The sequence below is a fragment of the Peromyscus maniculatus genome, chromosome 20 (genome assembly GCF_049852395.1).
Source record: "Peromyscus maniculatus bairdii isolate BWxNUB_F1_BW_parent chromosome 20, HU_Pman_BW_mat_3.1, whole genome shotgun sequence".
NCBI lineage: Eukaryota > Metazoa > Chordata > Mammalia > Rodentia > Cricetidae > Peromyscus > Peromyscus maniculatus.
The window spans coordinates 50,315,777-50,339,914 of NC_134871.1; the positions used below are offsets into that span (position 1 = coordinate 50,315,777).

Here is a 24,138-nt window from a genome sequence, read left to right on the forward strand (position 1 = left end):
GGCTCACACCCTCTTCTGGCTCCCTTGAGTACTGCATACATGTGGTGCACAGACATACATGCAGACATACAAGACCCATATACACAAAATAAAAATGAAAAGTCAAAGCTGAAAGATGCTGCTCCAGGTAACAGTGACAGCCATGGACGTGTCTAGGCACCAATCCCGCACAGCACTCTGGAGGTCTCATGGACTCGAAGGTAAGCCTTTCAATGGAAGTAGGGAGGAGGCGTGGCTTGAGTCTTGGGCAGCCCTGTCACTGTTCCTGATGTAGTGTGGGAGTGGTAGACGGAGGGAAGGGAAGAGAAGGTGCAGGAAGGAGAGAAGGGGCTGAACAGTTGTGCCAGCCCGGAGTGGTGAATGAGTGCAGGAAAAAGGAAAAAAGAGAAAGAAAAACCGCTGGGCACAAAAATGAAAAGAACATAAAAGATGTGTGCTGGGGATTTTTACAGACCTAGCCCTGTCTGTTCCAGTCCCTCACCCCCTCCACACCTTGTTATGCTTTATGCAAATACAGACAAACACATATATTATAGAACGTAGCCTTTTCAGAAAGATAACAAAAAAAAAAAAAGAGAGAGGAGAGAGAGTGTGGACGGCGGCGCACGCCTTTAATCCCGGCACTCATGTGGCAGAGGCAGGTGGATCTCTGAGTTCGAGGCCAGCCTGGTCTAGAGAGTTCCAGGACAGCCAGGACTACAACAGAGAAACTGTGTCTCAAAAACAAACAAAAGAGGCGAAAGAGGAGAGGAGGAAGGGGTGGGGGCGGTGAGGAAGAGGAAGGGACAGGGACAGAAGTTACAATGCAGTGCTAGGAAAGCAGAAGAGAAGGACAAGTTGGTTGAGCCCGTTGTCCCAGGCAGAGAGTGACCATCACTTGTTGTCTCTCCTCACTGTGCCCGGGGAGCATCAGCCATATTTTTAGGCAAGAATCCTAAGTGCCAAAACCCGCCCACAGGACAGGACCAGAAACTATGGGAATGCTGGGAATGGGTAGTGAGGAGAAAGCCAAAAAGCAGGGGACTCCACACTCAACAGACCCTGAGGCAGCTGGTGATGTTTAACAGAATAATTCCATGCATCAAAAAACAAAACCCAAACAGCTGGTCATGGTGACCCATGCCTTTTCTTTCTTTCTTCCTTCCTTCCTTCCTTCCTTCCTTCCTTCCTTCCTTCCTTCCTTCCTTCCTCCCTCCCTCCCTCCCTCCCTCCCTCTCTCTCTCTCTTTCTTTTTTTTTTTTTTTTTTTTTTTTTTGGTTTTTCAAGACTGGGTTTTTTTCTGTATAGTTTTGGTGCCTGTCCTGGATCTTGCTCTATAAACTCACAGAGATCCTCCTGGCTCTGCCTCCCGAGTGCTGGGATTAAAGGCGTGCTCCACTATTGCCTGGCTTGGTCACCCATGCTTTTAATTGGGTGAATTAAATCAGAAGTCAGAGGCAGGTGGATCGATACAATTCATTCAAGGTCAGCCTGATCTACACGGTGAGTCCCAGGCCAGTTAAGGCTACAAAGCGACACTCTGTCTCAAAAGTCAAGTCAGAGAAGGAAGTAAGACCAAGTAGAAAAGTATAGGCTAAAACTATAGTTAGATGAGGAAAAGTAACAGGAGGCTAAGTGAAGCAGAGGCAGGAGAGAAGGCTGGGAAGGCTGAGAATAGTTGACTTCACAAGGGATCTCTGCAGAAAGAGAACAGTGAGCCACTACAGTATATCAAAGCAATTATACCCCTGAACCAATCCAGAGTACACTGTCCCAGGAACCCCAGTCCAGCCTTCTGCTGCTCAAGAACCTTGGGACCAGGTGTCTGGTAGTTTTGTTTGGTGGACAAGGTATTCTGGGAGAAATCAGTTAGAGGGAGACGCTAAAGGAACTATGGAAGGCTGCCTAGAGGAGGTGAGGCTTGGGCAGAGGGAGCAGTGTTCAGATATTATGCACCATGCCTAGCTCTGTTGCTGAACTATGCTTCTCCGGGTGGGTATTTGTTCATCTATCAATTATTTAGTGAGTATGTACTCTATGCTAGCTGTGGTGCTGAGTAGAGGTGACCAAAGCAGACAGATGGGATCTCCTGTCTCGATCACAGTGATTCTCAATCTGTGGGTTTTAGGGTTGGGGGTCACCAACCTCAATCTGAGGGGCTGTATTAAATGGTCACAGCAGGCTGGAGAGATGGCTCAGAGGTTAAGAGCACTGGCTGCTCTTCCAGTGGACCTGAGTTCACTTCCCAGCAACCACATGGTTGACAAGGTAAGACCTGGTGCCTTCTTCTGGAGTGCAGGGACACATGCAGACAGAACACTTATACATAATAAATAAATAAATCTTTAAAAGCATGTGCTACCACCGCCCAGCTCACACTTGGGTTTATAAATAAATAAATAAATAAATAAATAAATAAATAAATAAATAAATAAATAAATAAATATTAACAGCATTGGGAAAGTGGAGAACCACCGCTCTATCAAGATTGCTGTCAACTGGCAGGCATGGTGGTGCACGCCTCTAATTGCAGCACTTGGGAGGCAGAGGCAGGTGGCTCCCTGTGCCTTAGAGGCTAGCCTGGTCTACCAACAGTTCCAGGATAGCCAGGGCTACATAGTGAGACACTCTTTCAAAAAGACAAAAAAAAATAGCTGGGAAGTGGTGGGGGTAAGCCTTTAATCCCCGCCCTCAGGAGGCTGAGGCAGGCAGATCTCTGTGAGTTCGAGGCCAGCCTGGTTCTCAGAGCAACCTGAATAGCCAGGGCTACAAAGAGAAACCCTGTCTTGAAAAACAAAACAACAAGATTGCTGTTGTTGGAGCTGGGAGTGCAGCACAGCTTGAATCCTGACCCTTGGAGGGACAGAAGCTAAGTCTGAGTTAGATGTCAGCCTGGTCTAACTCGGAGAGCGACAGCTGCTCAGTGAGACCCTTGCAAAAAAAAAAAAAAAAAAAAAGATTAAAATAACTGTCAGCCATAGTGTTTATTGGGGAAGGAGAAGCACCACACCGCAGGAGCCCCTTTTATTGGCTTGGGTTTGTTTCGTTTGTTTGGGTGGGAAGTAGTTGGCTGAGGCAGGGTCTCAAGCTGCCCGGGTAGTCTTCCGGGTCTGAACTTCCTATGTAGCTGAGGATGACTGAACTCCTGATCTTCCTGCCTACATTTTCCAAGTACTGGGTTTGCAAGTGTGTTCCGCCATGCCTGGCTTCTCAAAGCAATCTTTTTTTTTTATTTTTTTTTTAACATTTTAATTTTAAATTTTTTTAAATTAGAGTGTATTTATTTTATTTGTATTTAGAGTATAATAAATTTGTATATAAATATAATTACTATATTAAATGTGGTCAAATACTCAAAAAAGATGATTACTATTATTATATGTGTGTTCCTCATTCCTGAACTTTTTTTTACATTTTTATTTTTTTACTTTTTTAATAATACTCTTTATTTCTAACGTTTGTACTTAATTACCAATATGAAGTGTTAGACATTATGACACTAACAAAGTATTTTAGTGATTACTCCCATTTCCCCTGGGAGCCCCACTCGCTCAGTCTCAACAATCTTAAAGGCAGGTCTTTTTTTAATTTTTTCTTAATGATTTACGTGCATTGGTGTTCTGCCTGCATGTATGTGTGTGTGAGGTGTCAGATCCCCTAGAGGTAGTTTGTGAGCTGCCATGTGGGTGCTGGGAATTGAACCCGGGTCCTCTGGAAGAACAGCCCGTGCTCTTAACCGCTGAGCCATCTCTCCAGCCCCAAAGGGCAGGTCTTTTTTGTTATTATTCTTTGATTATTTTGTTTTCTGCTGAAAGTCAGTTTGTCTTGCTTTGCTCTTTCCTGTGCAAATACAGAAGTCGGTCGAATTTTAACGTATCCTTTTAAAAAATGCGTACGATGTTCATTTTTATTCTGCCACAGAAATTTGAATCTGGGGTTTGATTTGTTCTCGGGCGGTCACGCGTTGAGTAATGGTGAGAGGTTGCTTTCTGAGCACGGAAACTGCACGCGGTCTATGAGTTCCTGTCTCCCGCTGAGTCTGGCTCCACCAGGGCTCCTTCCCGGCGTCCCTACGAATGCTTCTGGAACCTTCCTCTCTGTGCTAAAGGCTGGTGCTAATGTATGTTCCTCGATGGAAAAAAACTGAGGAGGTGCAGCGTGGGGCATCGATTTAAGAAGCTTTAATCGTGTTTCCTACAAACCAAGAGAACCGCGTGGAGCCTCTGCAGGGACGTGCTTTGCTACTTCCACTACCCAGGTCGGCTTTACCCCTGGGGGCGGGGCCGGGGGAGGAAGTCCCGCCCCAGGCACGCCCCGGCTTCCGCTTTGGGCGGCGCTGCTGGTGTCCGCCGCGGCCTCCCGCGTGGAAGATGGCTGCCGCCGGAGACCTTGGCGGTCCTGAAAGCTACCGTTCCCCGCTGGCGTCCCGCTACGCCAGCCCCGAGATGTGCTTCCTGTTCAGCGACAGGTACAAGTTCCAGACGTGGCGGCAGCTGTGGCTGTGGCTGGCGGAAGCTGAGCAGGTAACTTAACTGGCCGTGCCCCGTGTCGCGAGGGAGGTCACAGCCCGAGCACCTGTTGCCTCGGCAACCGTCCCAGAGACCTGCATGCACATCCTTTGGAGGATTTCAGGTTTGGGAGCTCGTTTCCTTCCACGGCACAGTCCAAGCCATGGAAACTTTGCAGGCTCGGGGGGGCGGAGGGGGAGTCGCTTACCGCCAAGCCTGGCGAAGTGAGTTCGAGCCCCGGGACGACGTGGTGGAAGGCGCGAACTGGCTCCCACTAGTTGTCTTCTGACCTCCACACGTGCACACTCAAACACACACAAAATAAGTAAATTTAAAAAAAAATTTTTTTAACTGCGTAGCAAACTTGATGGTAGTTTTCCCCACCTTAAAAAAAAAAAGATATATTTTTATTTTTGTGTATAAATGTTCTGCCTTCGCGTATGCATCTTCACCACGCACATACCTGGTTGCCAGGACAGGGAACTGATTAATAGCCTGTTGTAAGCTGCCACGTGGGTCCTGGGAACTGAACCCCGGCCCTCTCCAAGTGCTCTTAACCACTGAGCCAATAGTTCCGGGCCATAATTTTTCTTCTTGTGGGGCGCAAAACCAAGTCTGTAGGGAGCAAGGTTTGCCCCAGGCTACCCAGCTAGCTCCTGACAGCAGAGCTGGGATTTGAACCTGGATCCCTTCCAGAGCCTGAGCTGAGCCCTTGCCAACGCTTCCATCTTCCTAGGCGCCTTTGGAGTTAGTGACAGTTTTGGAATCTGTTTCCTAACTGCTTTTACCACTTTTGTGTGTGTGTTTTGCTCTGAGAAGAGAGGGTCTGGGCAGGTGTTTACTACAGAGGATTCGGGGGTTTGTGGGGTTGTTTTTTGGTGGTGTGGGTTTGATTTTTGGGTGTTGGGGTTGGTTTGTCTGCCTTTTGAGATAGCATCTCACTGCGTAGCATGGCTGGCCTGTGGCCGGCCTCACACGCACAGAGATCGGCCTACCGCTGCCTCCCAGGTGTGAGATTAAAGGGGTTCAACAACACAGCCACTTTAATAGTTTCTCTTAGAAGGACCACATGTTCAGTTGTTCAGGCCAGTACTCCCCCCCCCCCCCAGACGGTTTCTCTGTGTTGCCATAGCTGTCCTGGAACTCACTCTGTAGACCAGGCTGGCCTCGAACTCAGAGGTCCACCTGCCTCTGCCTCTGCCTCTGGGACTAAAGGAGTTCGCCACCACTCCCTGGCCTCAGCCTAGTATTTTAAAAAATGGATTGGGGAAGAGGTTTTCCAGAGAAGGTGAAGGAAGCGGAAGGTGATCCAGAGAGCTGTAATGCTTCTCACGTTTAAGAGCCTGTTAGCAGTGTGCTCCCCAGAACTCAGTGCCTAGGGAACCACGTCCATCCTGCACTCCCTGTCCATCCCCCCCTCCACTGTGCTTCCAAACATCCACTCAGAGGATGGCAGCAGACATTTCTCCAGTGCCTCCTGGCCCTGGCACTGCTTTAAGGCCTTTTCTGGTCGTCTAATAGTCCTTAAACATGTATAAATTGTGTGTATTCTTCTCCCCACTTAAAAGGAAAAGGAAAGCTGTGGGGCTGGGGAGGTGGCCCCAGCACAGCAGCTGAGGGCTTGTGCTGCTCCTGGAGCGGACCTGGGTTGATTTCCCTGAACTCGTGTCAGGTAGCATACAGCTGTCACACCAGCTCCAGGGGCTCGCACGCACACGCACGCACGCACGCACGCACGCATGCACTCGCTCACATGCTCACGCGCTCATCCACTCACTCATGTACACGTGTATGTGTACACGTAATAATTACATCATTTCTCCCTTGCCTCTCCCCCTCCAGCCTCTCCCATGTAACCCCACACACACACACCTTACTCTTTCCCAGAATGCATTGCCTCTTTTCTTTAATAGTTGTTGTTGGTGTATGTGTTCTAAATATATACAAACAACCTGCTCAGTCTGTATAATGTTACACGTGTGTATATTTCCTGGGCTGACCATTTGGTGTTGGATCATCCAGAGGAAGACTATTCTGCTCTCAGCATCCCTCAGTTGGCTGTAGTTTTTGGTCTAGGGTTGAGGCCTCCTGAGCTTCACCCCTTCCCGGTTAGCATGGCTATTGGTGTCAGCCTTGTTCAGGTCTTGCTTAGGCAGCCAGATTAGTGAGGTTTCATGGGTATGGTGTCTCTGACATTTCTAGGAGACACAATTTCACAACAAACCCCCTTTTCCTCTAGTTCTTATACTCCTTCCTTCCTTCCTTCCTTCCTTCCTTCCTTCCTTCCTTCCTTCCTTCCTTCCTTCTTTCCTTCCTTCCTTCCTTTCTTTCTTCCTTCCTTCCTTTCTGTTTATCTATTATGTATAGTGTTCTGCCTGCAGGCCGGTAGAGGACACCAGATCTCATTACAGATGGTTGTGAGCTACCATGTGGTTGCTGGGAATTGAACTCAGGACCTCTGGAAGAGCAGCCAGCGCTCTTAACCTCTGAGCCATCTCTCCAGCCCCTCTTGCAGTCTTTCTGACCTACCTCCTGCCATGAGCTCTGAGCCTTGTGTGCAGTTATGCTGTAGATGTTTCAACTGGGACCGGGCTTCACAACTGTTTGGATAGGTTGTAGTTCTCTGTAGTGGTCTCAGTGCATCAAGAGAAGTTCCTTTGGTGAGGGGTGAGACCCACACTTGCCTGTGGGTGTAAAGACAAATATTTAGAATCTAGTTTACGGATTATGCTGGTTTAGTAAGTGGCCATCGGAGGTTCTCCAAGATCCATGGCTTCACTTGCCTGGGTAGTTGGCTACGTTTCCAGAACCCGGCATGAGTTCCCTTCTGTTTGAGCAGGCCTTAAGTCCAATTGTAGAGCTGTTGGTTATCACCAAGAAATGCCTATGACTACTGCACCCTTATTGTGCCATGATTCATGGGCATCATGGTTGGGTAGGACTGTTGGTTGCTTTCTGTCTTTGGAAGTTTGTGTGGTACCTTCTGGTTATACATAGTTTTTGTTTGTTTGTTTGTTTGTTTGTTTTTTAATCTTTTAAAAAATTGTTTCTTGCTGGGCAGCGGTAGCAAATGTCTTTAATCCCAGCACTCGGGAGGCAGAGGCAGACAGAACTCTGAGTTCAAGGCCAGCCTGGTCTACAGAGTAAGTTCCAAGACAGCTAGGGCTATGCAGAGAAATCTTGTCTTAAAACACTGTCCCCCCAAAATAATGTTTCTTGTAAAAGCTATTTATATTAGCTTATCAATTTTTTTTAATTACATAGGATAAGTATTTTTCTTTTATTTTATTGTTCCTGTGAGGAAATGAAGCATTAAACTATTGGTTCCCTAGCAATAGAGAGTAGGCATGCATTGTGCTCTGTGATGTAGTTTTCTCATTCATTGATACCAATATCATGTAGATAAGGGTGGGAGCATGCAAGCTGTTGCTAGGAGTCACCATGGCTTGTAAGTGGCCTCAAACTGAAACTGGAGTATAAGATTTATCTGGTCTGTAAATTGCTTGGAGCATACATAGCTGTGGGTGTAGATTATCTGTTAGAGCATCAGATTAATAGCAAAAGCAGGTGTGGTGACCCACACCTTTATTAAAGGTTTATTTATTTATTTATCTTTTTTACGTGTAGTTACGTGTCAGCATGTGGATATGTGCACGTGTGAGTGCAGGTGCCAGCAGAGACCAGAGGATCCCCGGAGCTGGAGTTACAAGTGGTTTTGAGCAGGATGTAGATGCTGGGAACCAATGTCAGGTCCTCTGCAAGAGCAGTAAATGGTCTTAACTGACGAACCATCTCCCCAGCCCCAGCACATGTCTGTGATCCCAGGAGGGAGGCAGGAGGAGGTGAATTTCTGAGTTTGAGGCCAACCTCATCTATATAGCAAGCTCCAGGCCAGCCAGAACGCACTGAGTCTCTGTCTAAAAAAAAAAAAAAAAAGCATACATTCTGTACTAACTGGTTGAGTTGGAGAAGTGATGAGGAGCTGGACTTTCCTGGAATAGGTTCTCTCCTTCTACCTCTTCATGAGTTCCGGGCTTTCCTTGCAAGGACTTCGCAGCTGAGCCATCTCCCCAGCCTCTGATAGTTTCCTTTTGGAGACAGTGTTTGAGGTGAAGTCAGGATTCTTCTGCTTCTCCTTCCCCAGTGCTAGGACCATGGCATGAATTGCACTAAGCCCAACATTATGGAGTTGCTCATTTTAGTTGCTCTAAGCACATCTGAGTCAGGTGGAAAACCACCACACTTTGTCTGCGCACTTAGTGTCCTGACTGAGGATTGAGTAATAATAAATAGAACAAAGGTCTCTTCTCATGCAGTATCCCTTCAAGAGAGCTGAATAGGTTAATTAAATGTGTGACGATGTCATGCAGTCACAGGTGTGCTAAATGAAAGCAGGCTAAAGGAACAGCATTGACACAGGATGTTTCACGGGACATTAGCGAGGCCTTTCTTGATGACATTTGAGCCCAGAGACTAGAACAAGAGAGGCAGGAGTTGTCAACATCAGGACTCTGTTGCTTCCTGTTTGGGATTTTTCTTGGAAGATTCCTCCACACCTCTTTCCGGAACCCATACGTTTGAACTTGTTGCCCCAGGTTTTAAATGAAGAGTTACTTCTTTTCACGCACTTGAACATAAAGGTCCCTGGACTTTGTTTTGCCTGTTCTGCAGACCCTGGGTTTGCCTATCACAGATGAACAGATCCAGGAGATGAAGTCAAACCTGACCAACATCGACTTCCAGATGGCGGCCGAGGAAGAGAAGCGTCTGAGGCACGACGTGATGGCTCACGTGCACACGTTCGGCCACTGCTGTCCGAAAGCTGCGGGCATCGTTCACCTCGGGGCCACCTCCTGCTACGTCGGGGACAACACGGTACGAGCCTCTGCACTTGGTCCTTGGATTTATGTCCTTCATAATAGTTGTGCATTCTTAATTCTCCGAACTTACCCAGGGCCCTCGTGACTGCTGTTGGCTTCTGAAAAGAGAGGGTAGTATTGCATTTGTCCTTTAATAGCCCTGGCTGTCCTGGAACTCACTCTGTAGACCAGGCTGGCCTCAAACTCACAGAGATTGGCCTGCCTCTGCTGGCCGAGTGTTGGGATTAAAGGCCTGCACCACCACCACCACCTGGCCTTTTTTTTTTTTTTAATAGTATTTATTTTATGTGTTTGGGTGCTTTGTGTGAATATCTGTGTACCATGTATGTGCGGTGCCGTTTTCAGTTTCTTAAACCTTCATGTTCTAGATCTTGCCTTCCTGTGCTAACGAGTATAGATGAACAGGGCAAGGTGATTTAAACCTGTAATCCCAGCACTCGGGAGGCAGAGGCGGGTGGATCTCTGTGAGGATAAGCCCAGCCTGGTCTACATAGTGAGTTCTATGACAACTAAGGATACACAGAGAAACTTTGTCTCAAATAAATAAATAAAAAGGTGAGAAAAAGTAGGGAGAATACTGATGGAATGTGCTGTATAAGAAAGATGAGCCAGACAGTGGTGGCGCATGCCTTTAATCCCAGTACTCGGGAGGCAGAGACAGGCGGATCTCTGTGAGTTCGAGGCCAGCCTGGTCTACAAAGTGAGCTCCAGGAAAGGTGCAAAGCTTACACAGAGAAACCCTGTCTCGAAACCCCCCCCCCCCAAAAAAAAAAGAAAGCAAGATAAAAGCCCACCGACTTAGAGAGTTCTCAGTGTGCCCACCACACACTGAACAGTAAAGGTTTTGTTTCTCGGGGGTCCAAGGAACCCAGTAGTCCCACTGCTCTGTAAGTTGCTCCCCATTTCCCAGTAGCATCTCCTGTAGCTTGGGCTTGCTGTGTGGGCAAGGATGACTTTGAGTTTTTGATCCTCCTGCCTCCACTTCTCAAGTGCTGAGATTACAGGCATGTGTCACCGTTCCAAGTTAATGATGCTGGGAATAGAACTCATGGCCTTGTGCATGCTAGGTGAATATTCTGCCCACTGAACTACATTCCCAGCCCAGCTTTTATGTTTTTAAATGGTAATGAGGAAAAAACAGCCTCTTAGCATCTTTTGGAGCATACTTGTTTGCTAATGGGGAGATGGGCTGCTTGCTAGCTGAGATACCAACTCTAATGACCAGAAAGTATTACAGTTATGATACTACTGTTTGATACTGTTTAATGTGAAACCATTGAATTTTCTTTTTCAGGACCTGATTATTCTAAGAAATGCATTTGACCTGCTTTTACCTAAGGTAAGATGTTGACAGTTTCCTGCCAGCTTCAGTGCCTCCTAATAGGAGTGGTCTGAAATTAGAAGTGAGTCCACACAGTGTCGGCACCTAAAGCTTATATCGTCAAGTCAGGGACTTTGTATGTTGTCTGTGGAGCTGTCTCTTTTTATGTTCAAACATAAGGTTACACGTCTTCAATCCCAACAGTGGGAAAGCAGAGGCCGGTGGATTTCAGAATTTAAGGCCAGCCTGGAAGAGTGCAAGTTGTCGCTTTTAAAGCATAGCCTTTTAAATGTCACAGGTGCAACCAGAGACGAGTTGCCGGAGTATATTGGGTCAGACCATCACTTGGTCCTGTTATTCTGCAATGGTCTTAAAATAGTTTGTGACATGTTAGGGAGTCGACTCAGTTTTCAAACGTTGATTCCTATGATCCTTGCCCAGGGCACTTCAAGATACAAAGGTGAAAGTTCACCAGTGTTGACTTCCCTAAGGTGTAGATGTAATTTCGTGTTAAATTTTGTGAACATTTAGCTGAAGCTACATAAAGAACTCCATTGGATTCACCTTCTCCCCCACGTGATCTTTCTTGTAGCTTGCTAGAGTGATCTCGAGGCTTGCTGACTTTGCTAAGGAACGTGCTGATCTGCCCACCTTAGGTTTCACACATTTCCAGTAAGTGATAAGATAACTTTTGGGGAATTGAACTTACTGTGTGCGTGTCGAGGCCAGAATCTCAAAGCATAAGCAGATAACTTGGGACGCTGGTTAGAAATGTGCCCAAAGCCTTGCTTAGAAGCTTTTCTGGGGACTGGAGCTGTTGCCTAGTGGGAATGTGATTGTCTGGCTTGCTTGAACCCTTGAGTCCAACATCCAGCATGGCCAGAAAGAGTAGCTGAGCTACACTGAACATGCCTGGAGACACACAAGTGTCGTTCCAGCTACTTGATGGCCTGAGGTAGAAGGATAGCTTGAGCCCACAAATTCTAGGCCAGACTGGACCACATAGGAAGACCCATCTCAACAATGAGAAGCACACCTTTATCATAATCTCTGTGTGTGTGTGTGTGTGTGTGTGTGTGTGTGTGTAGCCATGACACTGCATGTCATAATCTGTGTGTGTGTGTGTAGCCATGACACTGCACGTGTGGGGGTCAGAGGTTGACTTGTAAGAGTCAGTTCTTTCCTCCCATGATGTAGTCTAGGATTGGACTCGGGTCATCAGGCCGGGTAGTAGACGCCTTACTAACTGAGCTAGCTCACTGGCCCAAGAATTAGCAGTTTGTATTAAGAGCAAAGAATCATTCATGCTCTTTTTTCTTTCTTCCTTCCTTTCTTTCTTTTTTTTTATTGTGTGTGTGTGTGTGTGTGTGTGTGTGTGTGTGTGTGTGTGTGTTTTGTCTGCATGTATGCATGTTTCTGTACAACTTTCATGTCTGATGCCCAGAGAGACCAGAAAAGGTCATCAGATCCCCTCAAGCTAGGGTTACAGATGGTTATGAACCACTTTGTCAAATGGAGCCCAGGTCCCCTGGGAGAGCAGCCAGTGCTTTAACCACTGACCCATCTCTCCAGCCCCTCACACTCCTTTTTATTGGTTTAAGAATCTAGCCCAGGGCAGTAATCCAGACTCAGGGAAAGCATTCTATCAAGACATCATTTCTGATATCAGAGAAAAGAGTCTAAATGACTTGACTGACAAGAGAATAATAATTAAATAAGGTACAGTATGCCTAGAGAGTGGAGTAATATCAACTGTTAAAATGTTGTTCATAAGACAGTGTGAAGGCCCTGGTGGTGCACGCGTTTAATCCCAGCACTTGGGAGGCAGAGGCAGGCGGGTCTCTGTGAGTTCGAGGCCAGCCTCTTCTACAGAGCGAGTTCCAGGACAGCCAGGGCTACACAGAGAAACCCTGTCTCGAAAAACCAAAGAAAAAAAGACAGTGTGGATGTGTGCTTAGGTTTATGTTATAGGGGGAAAAAGAGAACTTAAATAACACAGAGAGCAGGTATAGTGATGCATGGCTTTCATCCCAGCACTCGGGAGACAGGGCAGGTTTGGAATTAATGCGAGTTCTATGTAACAGGTTCAAGGCCAGCCAAGGATACACAGATCTTTTCTGAAAATAAAAGAAAAAAATTGTAGACAGATTATCATCATCATCATCATCATCATCATCATTATTGTTTGGTTACCCTGGTTTATGTCATAATAATTAAAAATTTCTTCTTTGTCTGTGTGTGTTGACAAGAGCTTTTTCCTAGAGCTGTACTCCGAACCCTGTGGTTTCTGTTTTTCTCGTTATGTTTTGTTTATGACAGGTGTAGATGTGTTTATGACAGGTGTCACTGTGGAGCTCTGGCTAGCTTGAAACTCCTGTGTAGACCAGGCTAACTCAGACTTGAAGAGCTCTGCCTGCCTCTGCCTCCCAGTGATGACTGACAAGATTAAAGGTGTGCGCCACCGCACCCAACCCCAGCCCTGTAATTTTGATTTTTAGGGTATGTAAGCATTTTTACGGTTACTAAATACAGCCCTAAAAGCCTTGTATCATCTTTGGAATGCTAAACTATTTCCAGTCTATTTACAGTGTATGATAGTTAGCACCGTAATTTCAGGACATCTCCATCAGCAGTCACTTCTGCCACCTCTCCCCATCCTGGCAAGCACAGGCTGATTTTTGTCTGTAGATTTGCTTGTTTATCTCAGAGACTTCATCTAATTGGAATCATGTAAGGTATATAACCTGTGTAAAATGTATCTACTATTCATGGTGCAGCGTGTGTTTGGAATTCACTTCTTCTGTGGCTAGGCTGCATCCCATTCCACAGATTTGCCATTTTACAGCTGTCATGAATAGTGCCGTCACGACCGTGTCCGCACAGGTCAATCTGAGCGGAGTCAGCAAGGAAATATTGTTTAGGATGCCCTGGTGTGTCCTTTATACAGTGATGTGGCCAGATGTCGCTGGCTGTCTTCAGCATTTCTTGTTAACATCTGGAAATATAGCCATCAACCAAACATCCGTTGTCCCTGACATTTGATTAAAATACCTCTAGGGGCTGTGGATTTAAGTCAGTAATTATGTCTGTTTAAGATGTATTAGGCTCTGGATTCCATCCCCAATACCTCAGGAAAAAAGCCTCTTTAAAAAATATTTTATTTATTTATTTGGTTTTTCGAGGCAGGGTTTCTCTGTAGCATTGGCTGTCCTAGAACTTGCTCTGTAGACCAGGCTGGCCTCGAACTTACAGAGTTCTGCCTGACTCTGCATCCCGAGTGCTGGGATTAAAGGCGTGCGCCACCACTGCCTGGTTGAAAAAACACATTCTTTTAATTTGTATTGGGGTGTATGGGTGGAGGTGAGAACAGTTTGTAGGAATGTGATTCTCTCCTTCCACCATGTGGGTCCCAGAGACCAAACCCAGGTTGTCAGACTTGACAGCACCTTTACCCACTGAGCCATCCTACCAGTCCCTCTTTTTGTTTAAAGATGCATGCTGCCCTCAGACCTTAGCCTCCTGAGTGCTGGGATTTCAGGTGTGCCCCACCCTACCAAGCTGTTACAAAGGTTCTCGGTAAAGAGCTCTGCTAGCAGCCTTTTATATTTAGTTTGTAGCAGCATTGGTGCCCTACACCCTTCTTTCTCTGGCTTTTAGCTATTGATTTATCTTTACTAGTCCCTCCAGTTCTTACATGATTCCCTCTCCCGCCAGTAATGGCGGCTGTTAGGTGAAGGTAGGCCTCGATGTGGGACCCCTGTGTTCTCTTTGTACTCCATTCAGGCCTGCTCAGCTGACCACGGTTGGGAAACGCTGCTGCCTTTGGATTCAGGATCTCTGCGTGGACCTCCAGAACTTGAAGCGTGTCCGTGATGAGCTCCGCTTCCGGGGAGTGAAGGGCACCACTGGCACTCAGGCCAGCTTCCTGCAGCTCTTTGAGGGGGATCACCAGAAGGTATTCTGAGGGACCAGCAAAATGGCTACTTGAGTCAGTTCCGGGACCCACGTGGTGGGAGGACCAACTCCTGCAAGCTGTCCTGCGTCCATACTCGTGTCAGGGAGTCGGTGTTCATATACACACAGATAAAAATATTTAAAGACTATAATAAAGAAAATACACTGCATTCATCTCTTAACGTACGCAGTACCCAAAAAAAGTATTCTGAAAGTGACCTCACTGGTGCCAGCCCACAAGACAAGGCTGCCTCTGACTTCACAGGATTGATCTAGAATGTGTTGGCCCAAGACCCAGCAGGGTGACCAGATGAAGCATACTCAGACTACACACTTACGTTTCTTTTTCTTTCTTTTTTTTTAAAATTTATTAAATTTTATTTTATGTGCATTAGTTTGAGGGTGTTGGATCCGCTGGCACTGGAGTTACAGACAGTTGTGAGCCTCCATGTTGGTGCTGGGAATTTAACCACAGGAAGCCTGTGCCCCCCCGCCAGAGCTGAGGACCGAACCCAGGGCCTTGTGCTCTACCACTGAGCTAAATCCCCAACCCGCCTGTGCTCTTTTTATATTTGATTTTTCAAGAGGGTTTCTCTGGGTAGCCCTGGCTGTCCTGGAACTCACTCTGTAGATCAGGCTGGCCTCGAACCCACAGAGATCCGCCTGCCTCTGCCTCCCGAGTCCTGGGATTAAAGGCATGGACCACTGCCTGGCTTTTGAACACTACATTTCTAACAGGATTGTCTTGTCTTTCTCAAAGGTGGAGCAGCTGGACAAGATGGTGACAGAAAAGGCGGGGTTTAAGAGGTAGATACCTGGGGACTGTGCTGACTTCCTGTTAGTGACGGGCCTCTACATTCAACTATCTCTTTTCCTCTTCCTCCTCCTCCTCTGTGTGTGTGTGTGTGTGTGTGTGTGTTATTAGTGGTTGTGGCCGGTACCTGCAGAAGTCAGAACAGGGCTTTGGATCCCCTAGAACTGGAGTTAGGGATGGTTGTGAACCACCTTGTACGTACTTGGAATCAAATCCAGATCCTCTGTAGTGCAGCAAGTGCACTTACTGCCTGGATATCTCTCCCATCCCTTATTTATTTTTCAATTTTATGCATATGGGTGTTTTGTTTGTGTGTATGTCTGTGTAGCATGTGTATGCAGTGCCCCTGAGGCTAGAAGAGAGTGTCAGATCCCCTGGGACTTGGCATCACAGACAGTTGTGAACTGCCATGTGGGTGCTGGGTATCAAACCCAGGTCTTCTTTAAGAATAACAAATGAAGCTGGGCATGGGGTCCACACCTTTAATCCTAGTATTCAGGAAGCAGAGGCAGGCAGATCTCTGAGTTCCTGGACAGCCATGGCTACATAGTAAGATCCTATCTCAAAAAAAAAAACAAAAGAAGGGGCTGGAGACATGGCTCAGAGGTTAAGAGCACTGACTGTTCTTCCAGAGGTCCTGAGTTCAATTCCCAGCAACCACATGGTGGCTCACAACCATCTGTAATGAGATCTGGTGCCCTCTTCTGGCCTGCAGTCACATATGCTGTATATTTAATAAATAAATAAATCTTTTAAAAAAAAAAAAAAAACAAAAGAAAAAGAAAGCAGTAAGTGCTCTTAACCACTGAACCTTCTCCAGCCCTTGGTTTCCTTATAGTAGCTTTATGCATACTGGTGTTCTGTTTTGGGTTTGTTTGTTTGTTTGTGATAAAATCTCACTTTGTAGTCCAGGAAACTCACTGTGTAGCCCATACTGGACTTGAATTCACCAAAGTCCTCTAGCATCTCACGTTCAAGAATTACAGTCATCGGTCCCCATGCCTGGATGCATCTCTGGTTCTGTGAGAATCACAGTTGCAGGTCACCATGCCTGGATGCATCTCTGGTTCTGTGAAAATCACAGTCGCAGGTCACCATGCCTGGATGTGTCTCTGGTTCTGTGAGAATCACAGTTGCAGGTCACCATGCCTGGATGTGTCTCTGGTTCTGTGAGAATCACAGTTGCAGGTCCCCATGCCTGGATGCGTCTCTGGTTCTGTTTCTTTCCTGGGAACCCTCAGTGAGTTAATGTAACTCACTACCTATGTTGAGTTCCACCAGGCTCTTCCATGATTCCTTTCCTGGGCACCTCCTGGAGCTCCAAGGGACATGGGCATTCTAGGTTCTGCCTCCTCCTCCTCGGGTTAGAGCGCTTTGCTGAGAATTGGTAAACAGGGGAAACAACTTTATTTAGGAGTCAGTTGCCAGTCAGGCCCTTTGAGTTCAGCATAACTGAGCATCCCAGGAGGCCAAGCCATCACTTAGGATTGGTTTTGGTTTGTCTATATCTATATTTGTCACTTTTTTTGGGGGGGGGAGACAAGGTTTCTCTGTGTACCCTTGGCTGTCCTGTTACTTGCTCTGTAGACCAAGCTGGCCTCAAACACAGAGATCCATCTGGCTCTGCCTCCCGAGTGCTGGGATTAAAGGCATGCACCACCACTGCCTGGTGACAGTCACATATTTTAAAATAGATCTCTTTTCTGTTTACTTCCAGAGCTTTCATCATCACAGGACAGACCTATACACGGAAAGTGGACATTGAAGTGCTGTCAGTGCTGGCCAGCTTAGGGGCGTCCATACACAAGGTAATGGCGGCAGCTGGGGGTGGGGGGCATGTGACAGAGCAGAGCGGCCCAGGCTTTCAGTTAACTGCATCTCAGTACATTAGTCATAATAATCTGAGACCTATAAGGAAAGCCTTTAAAGTGAAGTGTGCCAGAGAGAAAGAAGTTACTCCTACATCTACACCATGTCTATCCGTCTAAGAATACATTACAATTGAAATTCCTCAGCCAAGGATAGTGGCCTGTGCCTGTAATCCCGTCACGTCAACAGGAGAGGCAGAACTGGTTCAGGGTCTCTTTGGCTACATAACAAATTGAAAACCATCCTGAGCTGCATGAGGACCCTGTCTTAGAGGGAAAGATAACCGTATTGTCTTTACGTGACCTGTCTCTGTGTCTCTCTCTTTTGCACTCACAAGACAGGGTTTTGCTGTGTAGCCCAGGCTAGCCTCAGACTGGACCCAGCTGCTAAGATCATAGACACACACCGCCACACTCGGCTTCCTGATACCTTAAGCAGTTTTTTGATTAAGAATGTTTCTGTTGCTGTTCTGTGGTGCTCAGGATCCCAGGCCCTGTGCATCCCAGGCATTGGTTCGCTGCAGAGCCACCTCCCTAGTCTGTGCCCTTTGCGTTTGTCAACTCGGCTTTTCAGGAGCAGAGAGGAGCCTGAGCAGAAACTCCGGGGGCTCCTAGGTGGGTAGGGCTGGCCTTGAACTCGGCAACAGCACACACTAAGAGTTTATCACTTGCCCGGCTGTGGTGGCGCACGCCTTAAGTCCCAGCACCTGTGAGGCAGAGGCAGGCAGATCTCTGTGAGTTCGAGGCCAGCCTGTTCTACACAGAGAAACCCTGTCTCAAAAAAATAAAAAAATAAGAGCTTGTCACCGGTGTGTACCTAGCTGGCCCCAGGTCCCCTGTGTAGCAAGCGTGGGAGGTGACGCCTGGTCTGCCTCCACAGATTTGCACTGACATACGCCTCCTGGCGAACCTGAAGGAGATGGAGGAGCCCTTTGAGAAACAGCAGATCGGTGAGTGTAAAGGAGAGGCTGCTGGCGAGGCGTGTGGACAGCCCCGTGACTGCAGCGTGCACCCAGCAGATGCTGTGCACTTGCTGTCCTTAGATGTCTTTCCGCCTTTGCATCCTGTCCTCTTCTGTGGGCAGGCTCCAGCGCCATGCCGTACAAGCGGAACCCCATGCGCTCTGAACGGTGCTGCAGCCTGGCCCGCCACCTGATGGCCCTTGTCATGGATCCACTGCAGACAGCTTCGGTGCAGTGGTTTGAACGCACACTGGATGACAGTGCCAACCGGTCAGTGATGGGGACAGCACGCGCAGCTCCGTGGGAGGAGACTAAAGGGAGGGAGCAAAGAGGCGTATTCGAACATGTCTGCTTTCTCCCTCCCCTCAAGAAGCTTTGACTGGAGCAGTGTGCTTGGTGCTGCCCCTAGTGCAGTGACTGAAGAGTCCGGACAGCCTTCCCAACGGAGGAAGGAAGGTTAAGATGTAGCTCATCTGGTAGAATGCTTGCCTAGTATTCACGAAGCCCAGGGTTCGATCCCCAGTACTACCTAAAACCAGACATGGTGGTGCACACTGTAATTCCAGCTCTCAGTGGGGACAGGGTTGGAGACAAGAGCATTAGAAGTTCAAGGTCATCTTCATAGGGAGTCAACACCCTGGTCTAGAAACCCTGTCTCAAAGGAAAGGAAACATAGGCACTTAAAGGATGGTCAGGCGCACACACAAAGAAGAGGCAGGAACCCATATGGAGCTACCGAGTTGGCAAATGGAGCCCTTTTGGCTAAAGTATGAACACAGGTAGCAGCTAATCTATGGAAAGTCTAAAGGCCCCAAAGTGAGTCTAGCTTTTGCTGTGAACACCTGTTTGTTCATGGCCTCCTGTCTTATATTTTTTAAATTTAGGATATTTTATGTGTATGAGTATTTTGCCTACATGTGTATGTCTGTGTGTGTACCATGGTATGCCAGAAGAGGGTATTGGATTCCCTGAGCTGGAGTTACGTATGGTTGGAAGCTGGCCATGTGGGTGCTGGGAACTGAACCCAGGTTCTTTTTTTTTTTTTTTTTTTTGAGACGGTTTCTCTGTGTAGCTTTGTGCCTTTCCTGGATCTCACTCTATAGACCAGGCTGGCCTCGAATTTACAAAGATCTGCCTGGATTTACAAAGATCTGCCTGGCTCTGCCTCCCGAGTGCTGGAATTAAAGGCTGCACCACCACTGCCCAGCTTGAACCCAGATTCTTTTTTTTTTTTTTTAAATATTTATTTATTTATTATGTATACAGTGTTCTGTCTGCAGGCCAGAAGAGGGCAGCAGATCTCATTACAGATGGTTGTGAGCCACCATGTGGTTGCTGGGAGTTGAACTCAGGACCTCTGGAAGAGCAGCCAGTGCTCTTAACCTCTAAGCCATCTCTCCAGCCCTGAACCCAGGTTCTTATAAGAGCAACAAGCACTCTTAACTGTTAAGCCGTCTCCGGTATACTTTAAAATAATGTGTAGATTGCACATCATACCCAATACTGTGTAACTACTGGGTGAACAATTGTTACTGTGTTATTTGGAGAACAAAAGTAAGTGACTGCTGAAGCAGTTTATTTTTCCAAACGTTGATCTGTGTGTAAGGGAAGCTATGGTTGTGAAGCCCTGATGCAGAAGGCTGTGGCAGAAGGTAAGACCTAATTCAGACCGCCTGCTGAGATTCCCCGCACCATTTAGGGAGTCATGTGTGCAGGGGGCACTGACAAGTTAGACCACTTCAGCAGTCCAAGCCCTCCTGGGCCCAGTGGTCATGTAGATGGGAAGGAAGGATGTGAGTAGAGTCAGCCATCTGGCCAGCCTCGGTGGCTGGCTGGAGAACTTGGTCAGGAGTGGGGCACTCCTGACATCTGCCGGGACAGGAGCCACTGCAGAGGAGAGCAGGTTGGTAGCAGTGAGCTAGAGACGGTGAGGGAATGGCTGGATGCATGCTGGAGTTTGAGGTAGACTTAGTGGAAGGTCTGCTGCTTGGGCAAGCAGTATGGACCAGAAGTGACCGACGATAAGAGGGTTGTGAGGACATTGGGGTGAGCGGCATCATGAGACTGAAGGAAACTGCCCAGAGTACGTAAGGCGTGAGAAGTCAATAGAGACGCCTTGTGTGTCTCTGACATTTGATTAACTGAATGCATTTGTTTTGTAGACGGATCTGTTTGGCTGAAGCATTTCTCACTGCAGATACTGTATTAAATACCCTGCAGAACATTTCTGAAGGATTGGTGGTGTACCCCAAAGTAAGAGGCCTCTGGATATGGGAAGGGGAGTGCTCTGGAGTGAGTGTATCAGGGTGCTGTGGGTTGGCTCGGAGAGTTCTTCTACCGGACCTCATCCTTGACTCCAAGATGGTATAGGGAACCAGATCTGTGTAATTTGTAGACGTGCATACAGACCGAGAAAAACACTGAATTGTCTTGACCTGTGAGCAGCTCAGGGAGCCGGGCAGAGAGCACCAGGTGCCTTGTTGTTATTGTTGTTTGGTGAGTGGGTTTTTTGTTGTGGTTGGTTGACTTTTATCCTTTGAGTCAGGGTCTCTCTGTGTAGTAGCCCTTGCTGACTGGGGCTCACCGTGTAGACCAGGTTGGCCTCAAACTCACATAGAGTGTCCTGCCTTTGCCTCCTGGAATGCTGGGGTTAAAGGCATGCAGCACCACACCTGGCCATTTGCTTTGTTTTAGGCACCTGAACCAGATGGAGTCTCCTCCATCGTGTTCTCACTGAAGTGGAGCAATGAAATTTAACAGGTGGAGGGTACTTGATGTGTATGAATATTCGTGTGCATGTATGTGTGTGTATCATGTATGCATAGTACCCATGAAGAGCCAGAAGAAGGTGACAGATCCCTTAGGAATGGAGTTACAGGTGACTGTGAGCAGCCATGTCACTGCTGGGAACCAAGCTCAGGCCCTGTGCAAGAGCAAGAAGTACTCTTAAGTGCTGAGCCAGCTCGCCAACCAGATTGGTAGTTTTAAGGATTGTTCCCGTGAAGCTGCTTCTGAAAGTTTAAAGACTTTTTTTTTAAGGAAGGAGGGGAGAGAAGATATCTGGATTTATAAGAAAATTGAGAAACATGGCCCTGAATAAAGCATCACATCACCCATCCCTGTAAATAGTGGCAGTTCATAGCCCTACTGTGCATTTTCCTGACCTACTGGGTATAGTGCGTGGCTTCGTAATGTTGAGGCATCTGTCTTGGCCCTTCTAGGTAATTGAACGGCGCATTCGGCAAGAGCTGCCTTTCATGGCCACAGAGAACATCATCATGGCAATGGTCAAAGCTGGGGGCAGCCGACAGGTATGTTGCAGTGAATCACACTGGGCACAGTGGTGCACACCTTTAATCCCAGCACTCAGGATGCAGAGGCAGGTGGATCTCTTGAGAGTTCAGGGCTACATAGAGACTGTCCCCCAACCCCCCCCAATTCCCCCAGCATAGAAAAGGTTGTTGCCATTGGGTCTGAATCTCTGTTGGAAGTGAGGAGGAAGCAAGAACCAGTGGTTCATAAGGTTGGGAAGGAGGAACGCCCATCTCAGTGTCTCTAAGCTGTGGTCAGAGTAGAGATCGTGGAGATCATTCTAGAAGAGCCACCTCAGCGGGACGGGTTCTGTTGTGAAATGCCTGATGACTGTGTGAGCACCCGGCTATGATGTGCTAACACCACCTCGCTCTCCCCAGGATTGTCATGAGAAAATCAGAGTGCTTTCCCAGCAGGCAGCTGCCGTGGTTAAGCAGGAAGGGGGTGACAATGACCTCATAGAGCGCATCCGGGCAGATGCCTACTTCAGCCCCATCCACTCACAGTTGGAGCATCTGTTGGACCCCTCTTCTTTCACTGGCCGGGCGCCCCAGCAGGTAACTGTCCAACAGGACACCCTCAGGAGGACTGTCTCTGCGGTGCTGACTGCAGAGCCTGGCCCTCTGGGGCTGTGGGAGGAATGTGAGAGGGTTACCCAGAGAGGCTGGAAAGTGTAGTAGAGGTTGACTGTGGTACCATGGGCCTTTAACTCCAGCCTGGGTCACATGGTGAGTTCTGGGCACTCCGAGGGTTGCACAGATGTATAGAGAGACCCTGTCTCAAAACGAACAAACCAGAAAGTAGAGACCCTTCACCCCAAGGTTCACCCTCAGAATTCTGTCATCAGTAGGACACTAGCATTCAGCCATTTGAAATGAAGAGTTAGTTTTTGTTTTGTTTTGTTTTTCTCAAAGATTAGAACTGTGCTTTTGTTTGCAAGGAACATGTTTAGGGCACAAGGACTCATGCTACCAAAAGCCCAAATTCTTTCTAGCTCCAGCTCCGGAGGATTCACTGCATTCTTCTAGCCTCCACTGGCAGCCATGTACACATGCAGATACACACAGAGATGTGATTAAGTAAAAATAAAGATCATGAGGACTTTGAGCGAAGGCAGTGGTCATCAGTACAGAAAAAAGGAGGAGAGTTAATCCCTTGGAAACTGGTCAGATGGGACTAGGGCGAGGATGGAGAAGTCTGATTGCAGTGTGGTGCCTTCCAGACTTTAGAACGACTGAGGAGGCCTGGGTGAACCGGCCTCTGGTGTGATGGTCTTTGTGGATGTGCCAGGTTGACATGTTTGTGTCTGGGACGGAGCTAATGGGCAGGGGAGGACAGCGCATGCTCAGTGGAGGAAGCTTTAGCATGCTGGGTCTCAGTGCTAGAGCTGGTTTAAGAGGGCACTAACATTTCCTTCTGTCTTGTGTTTGCTCCTGGCAGGTCCACAGATTCCTAGAAGAGGAGGTGTATCCCCTCCTAAAACCCTATGGCAGTGTGATGGAGGTGAAAGCAGAGCTAAGTCTATAGAGCAGACGGGAAGTGAGAAATCATCGAGAGGTTGCTAATTATACTGTTGAGAAATTAGTTCTGCAGTGCCTCAAGGATGTACATGGAGAGCAGGACAATGGTGGTCCACACCTTGGATCCCAGCACTCAGGAAGCAGAGGCAAATGGATCTCTGTGAGTTCAAGGCTAGCCTGGTCTACACAGAGAAAACCTTGTCTCAAAAACAACAACAACAGCAGCCGGGCAGTGGTGGCGCACGCCTTTAATCCCAGCACTCGGGAGGCAGAGCCAGGTGGATCTCTGTGAGTTCGAGGCCAGCCTGGACTACCAAGTGAGCTCCAGGAAAGGCGCAAAGCTACGCAGAGAAACCCTGTCTCGAAAAACCAAAAAAAAAAAAAAAAAAACAACAACAACAAAAATACATTAAATTTTGTTGCCTAGGGTTCATGGTAGAGAGACTTATATTCTTGTTTGTCTTCTGTTTTTGAGACAGAGTCTCACTATGTATCCCTGGCTGGCCTGGAACTCACAGAGATCCACCTGTCTCTGTCTCCCGAGTAGTGGGATTAAAGGTGTGCACCACCATGCCTGGCTGTTTTCTTCATTCTTTACAGCAACATAATCCAGCAGAATAATGTAGCTCATCCTTGCATGCTCTCCAGTTGTCTCAAGTCCTCAGTGTTTCCTGACTTAGAGTGAGACTGTGTCCCTATAAACCTTTATAAGTTAAAAAATGAGTTCAGTTCACCTATCAGACTTTGTTACATGTTCATAACACTGACAGTAGCATTGGATCTGAGAAGATTGCCTACCAGAACCCCTTTAGTAATGCAGTCAAGTGTCTAGTGTAGTTTACAGTAGAGTCCTATGCAGACTTGGCCACACACTCAACTAGGCTTTTCTGTAGTCCTGGATTGTAAAGTAGTAAGAAATTCCTGGTCCCCGTGAAAATGGGTTGAAGTTGAAAGATCACCTGGATCCAGTGATTCAGAATCATCAGACCTTGATTAAGGTTCTCTTTGCCTGGATAAGTA

The 24,138-nt window shown here is 47.4% G+C and overlaps 1 protein-coding gene across 1 annotated transcript; it reads left to right on the forward strand.

Annotated features, from left to right (window-relative positions):
- The first annotated feature begins 3,979 nt into the window (after nt 1-3,979).
- Nucleotides 3,980-23,342, forward strand: Adsl (adenylosuccinate lyase). Its single transcript, XM_042264595.2, has 13 exons — nt 3,980-4,502; nt 9,159-9,362; nt 10,662-10,706; nt 11,281-11,360; nt 14,472-14,643; nt 15,403-15,449; nt 17,174-17,264; nt 18,205-18,274; nt 18,409-18,556; nt 20,449-20,539; nt 21,508-21,597; nt 21,979-22,155; nt 23,039-23,342. Exons 1-13 carry the CDS (start codon nt 4,350-4,352, stop codon nt 23,123-23,125), a joined length of 1,455 nt encoding a protein of 484 aa, XP_042120529.1. The 5' UTR covers nt 3,980-4,349; the 3' UTR covers nt 23,126-23,342.
- The last annotated feature ends 796 nt before the right edge of the window (nt 23,343-24,138 follow it).